This window comes from Nyctereutes procyonoides, unplaced genomic scaffold, assembly GCF_905146905.1.
Source record: "Nyctereutes procyonoides isolate TBG_1078 unplaced genomic scaffold, NYPRO_anot_genome, whole genome shotgun sequence".
Lineage (NCBI taxonomy): Eukaryota > Metazoa > Chordata > Mammalia > Carnivora > Canidae > Nyctereutes > Nyctereutes procyonoides.
The window spans coordinates 35307139-35320769 of NW_026575046.1; the positions used below are offsets into that span (position 1 = coordinate 35307139).

Sequence of the window (13631 nt, forward strand, 5' to 3'; positions counted from 1 at the left end):
GTGGCATTTTCTAGTCACATGACAGTGGTCAAGAGCTTTTTATCCTCTGGGCCTCAATTCCATCATCTGTAAAGCTACAGACTTGGGCTAGATGGAGATGGCAGATGGAAAGCAGGAGTACCACCCAGGTCAGGCTTGCTGAACCATCACAGCATTTGTGCTGGGTTGATTTGAGTGTCCCACCAAAATTCTGGACTACCCAGAACCTCAGAGTGTGACCTTACTCGGAATTAGGGTCTTTATAGACTTAATTAGTTAAGGATCTTGAAATGACATCATCCTAGATTTAAGTGGAGCCCTAAATCCAATGACTGGTATCTTTATAAGAGAAAGGAGAGGGAGATTTACATGCAGAGGGACACAAAAAGAAGAAGTCATGTAAAGACAGAGGCAGAGGTTGGAAGGATGCTGTCATAACTAAGGAGAACCAGGCACCACCCAGAGCTGGAAGATGCCAAGAAGGAGTCTCCCTTAGAGCACTCAGAGGGAGAGTGGCCCTGCCAGCACCTTGAGTTCAGGCCTCCAGCCTCCAGAACTGTGAGATAGTACAATATGAAGACACCATATTTGTGCTAATTTGTTACAATGGCTTTGGAAAACTGATACGGGCACCCCTTCCAGCTGGTCTCAGAAACATAAGCATCCCAAGAAACTGCTTACCAATCCATCACTTGGCACTGACACCAGAAATGGAAACTTTTTACTCTTCCTGGATTGGATGATCCCCCAAGTTCCTTTCCTTTGAAGAATCCTGATTCTGCTTCCATTTCCCACAAAGGTATATCTGCCTCTGAGATTCCACCCCTTTCAGGTCCCCTCAACCTTGAAAGAATTTGTTGCCATCCCTCTACTGGGGCAAATCACAGAGCATGTCTGAAATATAAAGAGAATGAAGTTCTGTCATCTTAAGCCTTGACCAAGCGTGTGGAGATTTGTTGTAGCAGCTCCAGCCCAGACAGATTTAGATCTGAATTATTTTACACAAATTATGTGCTTTTAAAAGTCAGGTTTTTTTCTCTTCTTGGTTCCTGGCCAAAGTATTGAGGTGAACCCATGGAAGTCTCCTTGTGATTCACATGAGTGATAATCAAAAAGTTATGTAGAGTTTCCTGGTGAGTCACAGACCCTCCCCTGGCCAAGGGTCTCTGTGAGTCTTGGAGTCTCAGGATATCCCTTGATGAGACACTTGCTCTGTGGCTTTCCTATGGCATTAGGTCTTCCCAGGGGCCTGTCTAAACTCTGCTGTAATGTGTGCTAATGGCGACTCCCTGCAGAACATGAAAGTGTCCTCTCCCCAGAAAGGCCAGTGTGGTAGTTTGCAGGTACCTTTTGAAAAGGTTATTTTGAGAGAAATAAAAATACCAGACTTAGGAGGCCTGTGGAGTGACAGGATAGAACTCAAGCCTTTGCCACAGAAAATGGGAATTTATTTTTAATGCTCCTAGATGCCAATTTTAACACCAAGCTCTTTATTTGAGAAGCTGAGACACTGAGAGAATGTGAGTGGGGCCTAGAAGCCTTCCTGTTTCACAGAGCCTGAGAGGAAGGATGGCATTCCTCAGGCCATATGACTGATTAGTGACAAAGCCAGGAGTGGAAACCAGTCCCCAACTTGCAGTCCTGGATGCGTCCTGCCCCTTTTGGGCCCTCACCGTCCCCTGGCTGCACCCGGAGGAGCCAGGGCAGCCCTCAGGGCATGAGATCTTCTGGGGGAACTTCCCTCAGGAGATCCCATCTCAGCCAAACCCACACTTTTTCCACCTTCAGGGAGGACCCTCCTGCCTGCATCCAAGTCCAAGTCCATCTAAGTCCAAGTCATAGCCTCTTCAGTTGGCAGCCCAGGAGGGCTCTGATTGGCTCACATCGTTAGTAGATTACAGCCAGAGGAAATCAGCCAGAGTGAGGTCCCTGTGCCGTTCCTGAAGGTGGCAGCAGAGGGACAAGGTGAGACCATTCCCGGGGCATTCCCAGAGCTGACTGGCACCCAGGAGAAGGTAGTTGTTCAGAGTGCAGGCCCTAAAACCCAAGGCTGGGTTCAAATCCTGCCTATGTAGCCTTGACAGATCCCTTCTTATAAGAAGGGAGTATCAAGAATCCCTGTCTTCTAGTGTTGGGGCATGAGATGAGCCTATCTCTGTAAGAGCTGGGCCTGGGAACAGCTGCTCTTCTTTAGAAGAAAGGGTCAGTGGGCCAGAGCCATCTCCTGAGTTGACTGTAGCTTGATCCAGGGGCTGTAATGAGCAAGGTTTGCACCCTACATGATGCTTCCTTCCTTGCTTTTTGTTCTTTCTTGAAACAGCTTTATTAAAAAATAATAATAATAACAGTATGCTCATTGTACATAAATTAAAGAATACAGAAAAGCCCAAAGGCAACATTCAAACCTGTACAACTCAGAAATAACCACTGAGAATGTTTTGGTGCATTTTACATGTGCTTTGTCACTTTATCAAGGCAACAAGTCTTTGAGGTCAACTTCTTACTACCATTGTGCAAAAGGAGGAACTGAGGTTTACAGGGGTTAGTTAACTTGACCATCATCATGAAGCGAGGTTTGGCCAAGCTGTGCCATCTCCTGGTCGGTAGTCCCTAGAGCTGGGACTCCTGGACTGCCTCCCTGATGTACTACTCCTCCTCGGTTCACAGTAGTCAACAGGAACACTTACCTTTGCTCCGCTTCTCTGGAGAAGTAGAGACAGGACTTCACAGTTCAGTGGATTCCAGAATGACGGGAACAGACAAGGAACTAAAAGACCTCAAAGAGAACATCCAACCACCTGGATGCAGCCACCAGAAGCAGGGAAACCATCAAATACATCTGAAGAAGCACATTCAGCGACTGTTTCCTCTCCCTGCTCGTGAGTCTAGAGTCCATGTACCCCTGACCAAGAGGGTTAGAGGTGATACTACATGTAAAAACAAAACAAAACAAAAGCATTTCACAACTGGTCCAGTCATTGAAATTAGTCTATGAGCCTAAATTTTAAATGTGTTATTCTCTAAGTAAAGTGAGTTCTTTTTTTTTAAAAAGATTTTATTTATTTATCCATGATAGTCACACAGATTGAGAGGCAGAGACACAGGCAGAGGGAGAAGCAGGCTCCATGCAAGGAGCCCGATGTGGGACTCGATCCCAGGTCTCCAGGATCAGGCCTTGGGCCGAAGGCAGGTGCTAAACCGCTGAGATACCCAGGGATCCCAGTAAAGTGAATTCTATAGAATCGATCATAAAACTGCCTTCCAGATGACATAGGTTATCACACAAATCAGCCCTTAAATTATGCCAGTAATGTCCCAGTAACTTTTTAGTCTCTAGAAATTGCTGGTGGGACCTTGTGTTTGTGTGGTCATCACTAGCTAAATGATGCCCCATGATTTGACCTCAGGGAAATTTCCTCAGGGAAATTTATCATACTCTTGAAATGCTTTCTGCATGAAATCACCATCCGTAAGATCTAGGGCCCAGTGCTCTGCTGCATCTAGCTGAGTACATCTCCTCTGCATCCATCCCTTGCTACCAGCACCTCCCACCGTGGCTTGCCCAGGTGAGTCTGCGTCAGCCCCACTGACAACGTCACCAGCAGTGTCACTGGCTTTGCTGTGGCCACCCCTGCTCCCAGGTCTGCATGGCACCACTCCCCAGCTATACAACATTACTGATCCACTAGTTGTGAAGAATTTTGTTATTTTGGCAATTGCTAAACACATGGTGAAATACCATCCTGTGTTTCACTTCATTTAGCTTCCTCCTCTACTAAATGGGGGTGATTGTACCTTGCCTTACCTGATGTAGGAGATTGGTAATGACCACCCCCCACCGAGATACCAGGTCCTAATCCTATAACAGGGAAATACTACTTTATTTGAAAAAAAGGGGCTTTGTAGATGTGAGTAAGTGAAGGACCAAGAGATGAGAAGATTAACGGGATGGGTCCTAAATGTTATCACAAGTGTTCTTTTAAGAGGGAGGCAGAGGGAAGTTGCATACATATAGAGGAAGAACCCAAATCTCTGGAGATGGGTGGGAGCTGGCCACAATACAGGAATGCTGACAGCCTCCAGAAGCTGGAAGAGGCAAAATATCCATTCTTCCCTCAGGCCTCTGGAGGAGGTGTGGCCTCATTGACGCCTTGATCTTAGCTCAGTCAAACTGATTTTGGGTTATGATTGTAGAACTATGAGAGAATATATTTCTTCTGGTTTACCAGATTTGTGGTCATTTGTTGTAGCTGCCACAGAAAACCAATATGCCTGGGTAGTTATGAAAGAATTATTCACAAGCAGAGAAGCGTTATCCACTTGTGTATCATCATATGAGTACAGGTTATTTAAAAAGGGTTGACATTGGTTTCTTCCAAAAATTTTAGCATCTCTGAGTATTACAGCACGGGTATCATACTGCTGAATGGGAAGTCTGGTTCCTTTTCTCCTCTTGTCTTTATTCATGAGACAAGAAAGAGTGGAGCATCAATTCTTGAGGTCTCTACAGCAACTCCCTTGGATTTTTCAACCTCTGAGCTGAGAAGCCCAAATGGAACCCAGATGTTGGAGACCTAACCTACAGCTCTCTACATATCAAGAAGGGACAGACAGGAATGTCAGCAAGCCCTACTGATGCCCTTGAACCTGTAACTCAGGATTTATCAGTCCTTTAACCCATTTTAGCCAGTAGGCTCTCCTAACAAAGACTGCATTGCAGTTTTATTCATCTCTCAATCTCTCTTACCTTGCGGGGATTTCAGAGAGTTGAACTGCAGCCTGAATTCAACTTGAATTAGGGAGCCATGTTTGTGTCCCTGGGCTGATGGGATTCTGGTTGCTCAAGGAACATTAGAGAAATTGTAACTAACATAGGAAATTAGAAACCATTTAATACCTCTTGAAATCTCTGAAAAACAGGGATTGTGATTCCAGAAAGCAGAGATGCAAATTGCTTGCAAATTCAGTTTGCCAGATAAATAGGCCTCATAGTTTAGAGGGGCTGGCTGTGTTTACTGTTAGAGTAGAGGCCTTAGGACTTAAAAGTCCATATGCAATGCTTAAAAATGATAAAAAATAGTAACTTTTATGTTATGCATATATTACCACGGTTTTTTTTAAGTCCGTAAAATAATATTACAGGGCCCAGAATCTGCCAGATAAAACTCACTTTATTTTCTCTCCTTAAAATACTGCCCTGCCTTAAAAAAAAAAAAAAAAAAAAAAAAACAGTATATATATATATATATATATTAAGAATATGGTTCTAATTTCTGAATCCGGATTGTTTATTGAGATCTCATAAAGTTAGCTATTTTGTGCAGTGTGGTTTGAAACAAGCTTGATTTTAAGTGAGATATCTTAAATAGGGTACATAATTAGTTTCTAAGGCAGGCCAGTTGACTGTTACCTGAGTCAGCAGGATTGGTTTAGTATAAGAGATGTGTAGCAAGTTTCCGATGTCTTAAGTCATATTGCCTTCCTGTTTTTCTTTGCTAAACCTCAGAAAATGGCCAGGCTCCCATATTCCCACATTTTCTCAATAGGGCCCAGCCTCCTATTGAGCCAGCAGGTCAGATGGGTGCCCTCCGGGGGTGTGTGTGCATGCACTTTGCAGCATGCATGTGTGTGTGTGTGTGTGTGTTTCCTCTTGCATGGGTGTGGTGTATTTTGGGGGTGAGGGGAGTAAGGGGAGCTTATTCACTTAGGAGGACTTGAATTCTGCTCATTTCACACTGATCCTTCCTGAGCTTGGGCCATCAACTGAGGCCTAAATTTTTGGTCTAGACCAGGATCCAAGACTGATGATACAGGAATGGCAACAAGGGGCCTCTTATGTGCACTACCCGGTCTGTGAGAGGAATTCTTTACACTGCTGTGTGTGGTAAAATAATCCCAAAATTATTCTCCTTCTCTGCCTAGAACTGGGGAAGCTACTGAACAGTTTCCATCTACCTGAACATATTTTAATTTGCACTTGCCATGAGTGTGAAGGGAAACCTGGTACTTGGGTAGGAGCGAAGGTTAAGACTGCCTTGGAGAAGTGCCCAGGAAGACAGCCCTGTAGCAGAACGCTCTGCAGGGAGAGTAAGCACATCTGTCCAATGAGTGCAGGGAGATCTCCCTTCTAGCAACACTGTTTCTCAGCCTCCACTGGGGCGCTTATAGCTGTGAGGGCCTCTACCCAACACAGTCTGATGTTGGACACCATTTTATAACATAATCAGTATTGAGCAGAATCTGCTTTTTTGATGTGTTCTATCAGCTAGTCCAACTGTGACCTCTGTCACACCCCCACATGAGACATACGGTGGGTTTTATAAAAATGTATCCAACATGTGCACTCCCCTCCCCACATTCAGAGAATCGTGACTGTAGCCAGAGCTGCTGCAGGACATTTGACCAAGAAGTGGTATTGTTTTAGTCTTTACTTAGCAAATTATCAAAGTAATATTAATGGTGGTTATTGGAGCGAGTGCTTCCAGTGTGCCAGGCCCCACGCATAGTGTTTTATGTATGTTATCTCATTTAAACTTCCAACAGCCAGGGGCGCCTGGGTGGCTCAATTGGTTTAAGCATCTAACTCTTAATCTCTGCTCTGGTCTTAATGTCAGGGTCATGAATTCATGCCGATGCTGGGCATGGAGCCTACTTAAAATAACAATAATAAATAAAAATAAATAAATAAACTTCCAACAACCCTATTGCAGTTCATCTTATTATCTTAGGAGAAACCATGGCCTAGAGAGCTTTAAGTACTTTGCTCAGAATCACCTAGTTAGTAAATTTGTGGACCTAGGATTTAAACTCAGGCATACCCACCCCAGATCCATCCCCTAGAATCAAAGCAAGACAAAAATGTCCAAAAAAAAAGAAAGAAAGAAATGTAGTTGATTGCTTTTGTATCCTTCAGGGATATCCATTTGAAAGCTCCCTGTTGCTCAGAAATTCCTTTCATAGGATATTTGAGAATGGATGAAGGAGAAATGCTCACAGCTTTATTGGGGGTTCAGAGAAGAAGTCCAGAGTGCCTGGTGTGGGTGGGGAGATGAGAAGGTAGTTCTACAAGTCAGTAAGCTCTGTCACATGCCCTTAGCACAGCCAGGTCATCATTCTCTTGTTCCCGTGCGGGCTTGAGCTGCAGCCCTTTTCAGGAGAAAATCCAAATCATGGTTTTGTTCTTTAATCTTTGAAAATAAATGTTGGGAAGTAAATTAGGCTATGGTATAGCCCAGTAGGTTTTTTTTTTTTTTTTAATTATTTATTTATGATAGTCACACAGAGAGAGAGAGAGGCAGAGACAAGGCAGAGACATAGGCAGAGGGAGAAGCAGGCTCCATGCACCGGGAGCCCGACGTGGGATTCGATCCCGGGTCTCCAGGATCGCGCCCTGGGCCAAAGGCAGGCACCAAACCGCTGCGCCACCCAGGGATCCCCCCCAGTAGGTTTTTTAACTTTTATACTGAGTTATAATCACATACAGTAAGATGCAGTCTCAATCAGTTCAGGCTACTATAACAGGAATATCATAGATTGGGTAGCTTAAACAACATTTATATATTGCCTAGAGGCTGGGAAGTCTGAACCCATGGTGTTGGCAGATCAAGCATCTGGCATGGACCCATTTGATGTTCTGCAGAGAACCTTCTCGCTGTATCCCAAATGGTAGAGGAAAAAAAGAACAAGTCTTCGTTTGTCTTCTTACAAGGGCACTAATCCCATTCATGAGGATTCCATCATCATGACTTTAATTACCTCCCAAAGGTCCCACTCTTAATACCATCACAACAGGGGTTAGGATTTCAACAAATGAATTTTGAGAGTACAGAATAGGGCTTTGATAACAGGACCAGAGCTAAAATGCACTCACTTAGGAGAATGTGAGCATCTCCCTCACCTCACCCTGTCCCAGCCCTGTTTGATAGGTGGACTATTCCAGAGACACTAAAACAGTTCACTTTCATATACAGAAAATTATATGGCCCAGCCTGGTTTCATGATTGGCTAAATCAAACTCAACAATCCATACGTATACTTCCATGATTTCTTGAACATTGACTTCGGCAAACATCATGTTTTCAATCTTACGTATTTCCTGCCCGACATAAGCCTTTCCTGCCTCATAACATTTAGAAATCTCTAGTAACTGCATAAAGACATCCCTCCCTTAGGTCAAGTAGAATTTACTGTGACAGCCCATCAGTGTTGAGTGCAGAGTACTGCTCCTCACATTCCAAGCCTTACCATATGTAGGCATTACCTTACCAAATGAGCTAATATTCAACCTGCTGGATGCAGGGGTATTCTGACTCCTCACAAATTCTTATTAGTGGGTCCTCTAATTTTGTTCTTCATGTATCCGTGTTATTAGAGAGTACTATAAATGTGATGCTTTTTTCGTAAAGTTTAGAATTCATATATAGTAGAACATACTTACTGCAAAGCCTAGACTGAACATAATTAAGTCTTCCTTCAATGGCTCCAAAGGGAGTTGAGAACCTTACAGTCCTCCAAAAGCATCATTACAGTTCCTATTTAATAGAATTTCTAATTAGCCAACTAATAGAAAATTTCAGCTAATAAAATATCAGCTGTGGTCTTTACATATTTGCATGTTCCATGTAGAAGACTTTTACAATTCCAGATAGGATACTATAGTCAGAACTAAGTTTTGAAGTGACACCTTATCTAAAAAACTGGATATGGTTTCTAATAGAATTCAGCCTCCGAAGTTCACCATTACATATAGAGGGGAAGAACGTGGGCTTTGGAATCAGACCTCTCTGGATTCAGGTCAGGGCTCAGTTACCTAAGGACTGTGTGACCTTGAGCAAGCTACTTAACACCCTGAACCTCAGTCCCCTCATCTGCGAAATGGGGCCAGGAATTGTCTGTATGCATGTGTTTGTTGTGAGGATTGAACGAGTACACACATGGAGGGCTTCACAAAGCCTGGCATGAGGTCTTCCATAAATAGCAGCATTTCAAAAATGAAGTCAACCATAACTTTACCGTCTCACTGACTGAGTGAGACCAAATTGGGGCCCTATATTTTAGTCACATATTCCCAGACAGAAAAATATCTTAAGCAAATTCCACGAAATCAGTGAAGGTGTCTCATGGAGTCTAGAGGACAATGGTGGTGGCCCCCAAAGAGCAGCCAAATGGAGCAACTGCTCTTGTCTGTTTCACATAGCAGCTTCCATGACCCCTTTTGTTTGGACTGCTACTTGAAAGGTTATGAAACCCCTGATTTAATCCAACACCCTCATTTCACAGATGAAGAAACTGAGGCTCAGAAGAGCATTGGTGATTCGCATGCACTCAGCACAGGTCTCCTGACTCCCAGGCCTGTGCGTTCTTGGGACCCTGCCCTGTAATAAATGGAGACAAGGAACAGTAGGAGACAGTATTAAGTCAGCTACTGAGTTCCCACATGGTTCTTCCAGCCAGTTTCTAGTAACAAAGATGTCTCTAGAAAAAACAGAATCATCTGTTTTACCACCACCCCATGCCTCAATTTGTCAAAGTCCTGTTTTGTGGGTGGCAGGAGTGCCTGTAAAAAAGATACTTGCCTGGAAGCTCTTTCTCCTCTTCTGCTGGGGAACTGCTGTTCATGGAGTGGCTTTCGCGCCATCCTGCGGTCACTGGCCACACCTCTCTCAGTGACCGTCTTCTTGCAAACATATTCACAGGGGTTCCCAGTGAGAGATTGCAGATATCAGGCTTTCGTCCCCCCACCAGGACTCATGCCGGCACCCACTTACCTCCCTGTCTCTTATTTTGCCACAACCTCTGTTTTCCAGCCTCTCAACATTGCCTACAGCCACATCTACAGCTCCTATAGGAACTTTGTGGGGCCCCCCCACTTCAAGACCATCTGCAGACTCCTGGGTTACCAGGGCATCGCAGTGGTCATGGAGGAACTGCTGAAGATTGTCAAGAGCTTGGTAAGGAAGGGCCTCAGTGAGGCCTGGGTCATGCCTTGAGCTCTGTGCAGAGGAATCACCCTAGAAATCCTGGGCCCTTATGCCTGGGTTCCTCCTACCTAAAGCTCTGTAACATTTCTGTGTACTTCTGATCTTGGGGCTTTGCCTCTCACTTTTTTACCTTTAGGGCCTACTAATTACTGCTCATACTCTCCTCCTGTGCAGGGTTTTCTAATTAGAGCATCACAAATCCATGACATATGTGCCACCATTTCCCTACCCTGTGCTCACGGCAGACATCTCTAATCAATCACCATGCTTCTTCCCTTGGGGTTTACTGCTCAACACTTGCAAATACTGCGCTGGCCTCAAGAGAATTCTATATCCATCCCAAGTATGATCATCTGAACCTTTATTTAGTTCTCCATGACACTGCTGAAGCAAAGCTGAAACATTTAAACCAGATTTTCCTGAAATGTGGAGTTGACAAAAAAGAAGTAAACGAAATAATGAATAACCTTGCCAGAAATAGGAAACAGCATTCACCTGCTAACTCCAGGCCTCTGAAGTAATGTAATGGATTATGGGTGTCTGCCTCGGACACAGGAGGGATAAATGTGCTATGTATTTTCTGTGTTTAAATTTGGCTAATGTGTCTCAGTCTCCACAGCCCCTTGGCCCATGACATTTCAGCCCTGGATCTTCTGGAAGCAGTCAGCCCCTGGAAAGACCCCATGCCTAGAAATTGCCCTTTTGAAAGTCTGTACAGCCTGGAGTGCTACTGAGACAGCTCCCTTTCTGTCTCATAAAGGCCCATTTTTCTGTATATGTATTTTTCTGAGAATGGGGCCGTGCACCACCTTTAGGAGGGGACCTACTCTCTCCTCCCAAGGAACAGTGCTTCACTGTCTCATGCAGCTCAGGCTGCTCTAACAAAATACCACATACTGGGTGGCTTCGCAACAAATGTTGATTTTTTCATAGTCCTGGAAGCTGACAGTCCAAGATCACAGTGCCAGCATGGAGTGGATGAGGGGTACAGATGCCTGCCTTCTCCCTGTGTCCTCACCTCTCTTGTCTCTTCTTGCAAGGGCAGGAATCCCATCAGGAGGCTCTATTCTCATGATGTAATTACCTCCCAGAGGCCCCATCTCCACACCAGCACATTGTGGGGTGGGGTTTCAGTATATGAATTGGGAGGGGGCACAAACATTCAGTCTATGACACTTGCCCACAGGCCGCAGCAGAACCCTGTGTACCTCAGTAGCCCATTATTTAGTCCAGAGATGTACATATATAGCAACGGTGGATCGTTCAATCATGCTGCTCTTTTCTTTTGTCAGCTCCAAGGAACCATTCTCCAGTACGTGAAAACACTGATCGAGGTGATGCCCAAGATATGCCGCTTACCCCGACATGAATATGGCTCTCCAGGTGGGCAATGGGGCCCAGGAGGCAGAGGGTGGTGATAAGAAGATAATCTAGGCCCATCCCATGGTGGGCGGCAGGGCCCCACCATCTCCCCAGGAATGTTGGCTTCCCTAACATGCCAACAAGCTGGCCCAGCACTGGGTCTGTGTCCTACCTCCACTGCTAGCTAGGTAGCCTTGACCCATTTTTAATCCCTCTGGGCAATAGTACCATTTTGCCCAGGGAAGGTAAAGGATGCATGTTGGAATGCCTCACAGGCCTACTGGGGAGCTAGGGAAGATAGCAGTTGTGAGAGCATTTGTGAGGTTGCTTGTAAATGTCTTTTCTAACTTAGCACCTCTAGGATCCCTTCCTCCCTCTGCCCATTTGTGGTAGGCGGTAGTATAAGGCGTTGCAGGTGGTGGTATAAGTGACATTTCCAAGGTGAGTCAGGAAACAGGAGTTTTTGCCACTCTGCCTCTGGGCAGAGAAATCATTCTTTCCTTCCCTAAGAATGAATGGCTCAGAGACTGAATCTGGGGACTGAAGAATGGGAAAAGATGGGGGCTATGAGTTTGGAACCTGGTGTTTTTTCCTAAAAATCAAGCTGTCAGGTGTTGAGTATGTGTGATTCAGAAGAAAAGGGGCTTGCACTCAAAAGCTCTGGTTTTCAATCCCAGCTGCCCACTTTCCAGCTGTGTGACTGTGGGCATGCCACTTACCCTCTCTGAGCCTTATATGAAAATAAGAGTAATAGTGCCCAGTTCATGATATTGTTATGAGTATTTTTTTTAATTTTTATTTATTTTATGATAGTCACACAGAGAGAGAGAAAGAGGCAGAGACATAGGCAGAGGGAGAAGCAGGCTCCATGCACCGGGAGCCCAACGTGGGATTCGATCCGGGGTCTCCAGGATCGCGCCCTGGGCCAAAGGCAGGCGCCAAACCGCTGCGCCACCCAGGGATCCCCGATTGTTATGAGTATTAAGTGAAAAGCTGTAGAAAAGTGCTTAGCACAATGCCTAATGCTTATAAATGTTCATTCCTGGCATTATCAAGAATTCAGACAACTTTTTGGAGGGACTAGGAGAGATCCAGGGATACTGTATTTGTATACGTTTGTTTTATTCCAAAAAAGGATTTGGCCAGCCTCCTGAGCTTTCTGTAGTACTGAGCCCTGAAAGAACTCTCACCCCTGGCCCACATAGAGAGAGATGTGGGCTTGGTTTTTCACTCTCCCGCTCAGATCTGGGACTGTTGCTCAGTCAGTAGTTCCCATAATCCTGGCTGAGCAGGGTCAGTTTCCCCACTAACTCTGCCTTCATCCCCCAGGAATCCTGGAGTTCTTTCACCACCAGCTGAAGGACATCATTGAGTATGCAGAGCTCAAGACAGACGTGTTCCAGAGCCTGAGGGAGGTGGGCAATGCCATCCTGTTTTGCCTGCTCATAGAGCAAGCTCTGGTGAGTCGTGAGCCCAAAGCAATTGGAGCATCTCCAGGCTGGAAGGGACCCCTGCCCCAGCCAGATACTTGAGGCCCTTCTACTGCATCCTGCCCAGAGGCCCTGCAGCATAGACTCATGCTCTTCCAGCACTGGGTACGCACTGCATCTCCATTCTGCCTTCAACAGCTCCGACCATTTGAACCCTGGAAGGAACACAGGCATTCTCTCTAAAGCCAGGACCTGGGTTCCTGTCCCAGCCCCACCTTTACTAGCTGCAGGATCTTGGCCACCCATCGAAGCTTAGTATTCCATCCACTCATTAAACAATAACTGCTTGCCGCCACAGGCCAGGCACTGCACTGGGGGACATAGCCGTGGCCAGTCCCGGCCTCAGGTCCTGGACAGTAAGTAGCAGGGAGATTTATATTGAATAAGTATTTACACAGAAATGCTGTGTTTACGTTACAGCAAGTGCTATAAGGGGGGCGTGCATGGTTTCGTGGGAACATTAAACAGTACCTAGTGTGGTGCTGGGGGAGAGGGAGGACTTCCCTGAGGACGTGACCGGGAGAATGACCAGGGATTGATCTGGTGAAGAACCAGGAGTGACAGTCCACGGTGAGGGAAGAGCATACAGTGCTCTCTTCATTTATTATGAAGCAGCCATTCTAACCCACAGGGTAGTTTAGAGGCTGAAAGGAGGCAAAGCTTGGAAAGCACATACAGTAAAAAACTAAATAACTGGTCATGGTTATCATGATGGGCAGAGGCTTGCCTCGCCATACTCCCACCTCCCAGGCCCACACAGACCCAGCGCACCCTTTAGCTGCCCCACTGCTCATCTGGCCTCACCTCCCTCCTGCCTGAG

The 13631-nt window shown here is 45.5% G+C and overlaps 1 protein-coding gene across 4 annotated transcripts in view; it reads left to right on the top strand.

Moving 5' to 3' along the window:
• CYFIP2 (cytoplasmic FMR1 interacting protein 2) overlaps positions 1–13631 on the top strand; it is a 124364-nt gene that overhangs the window by 75483 nt on the left and 35250 nt on the right. For all 4 annotated transcript variants that reach the window (XM_055325158.1, XM_055325159.1, XM_055325161.1 and 1 more), the window contains exons 24-26: positions 9786–9929; positions 11252–11342; positions 12651–12781. In XM_055325158.1, coding sequence (XP_055181133.1) covers positions 9786–9929; positions 11252–11342; positions 12651–12781 — 366 coding nt within the window. The remainder of the gene's footprint in view (positions 1–9785; positions 9930–11251; positions 11343–12650; positions 12782–13631) is intronic.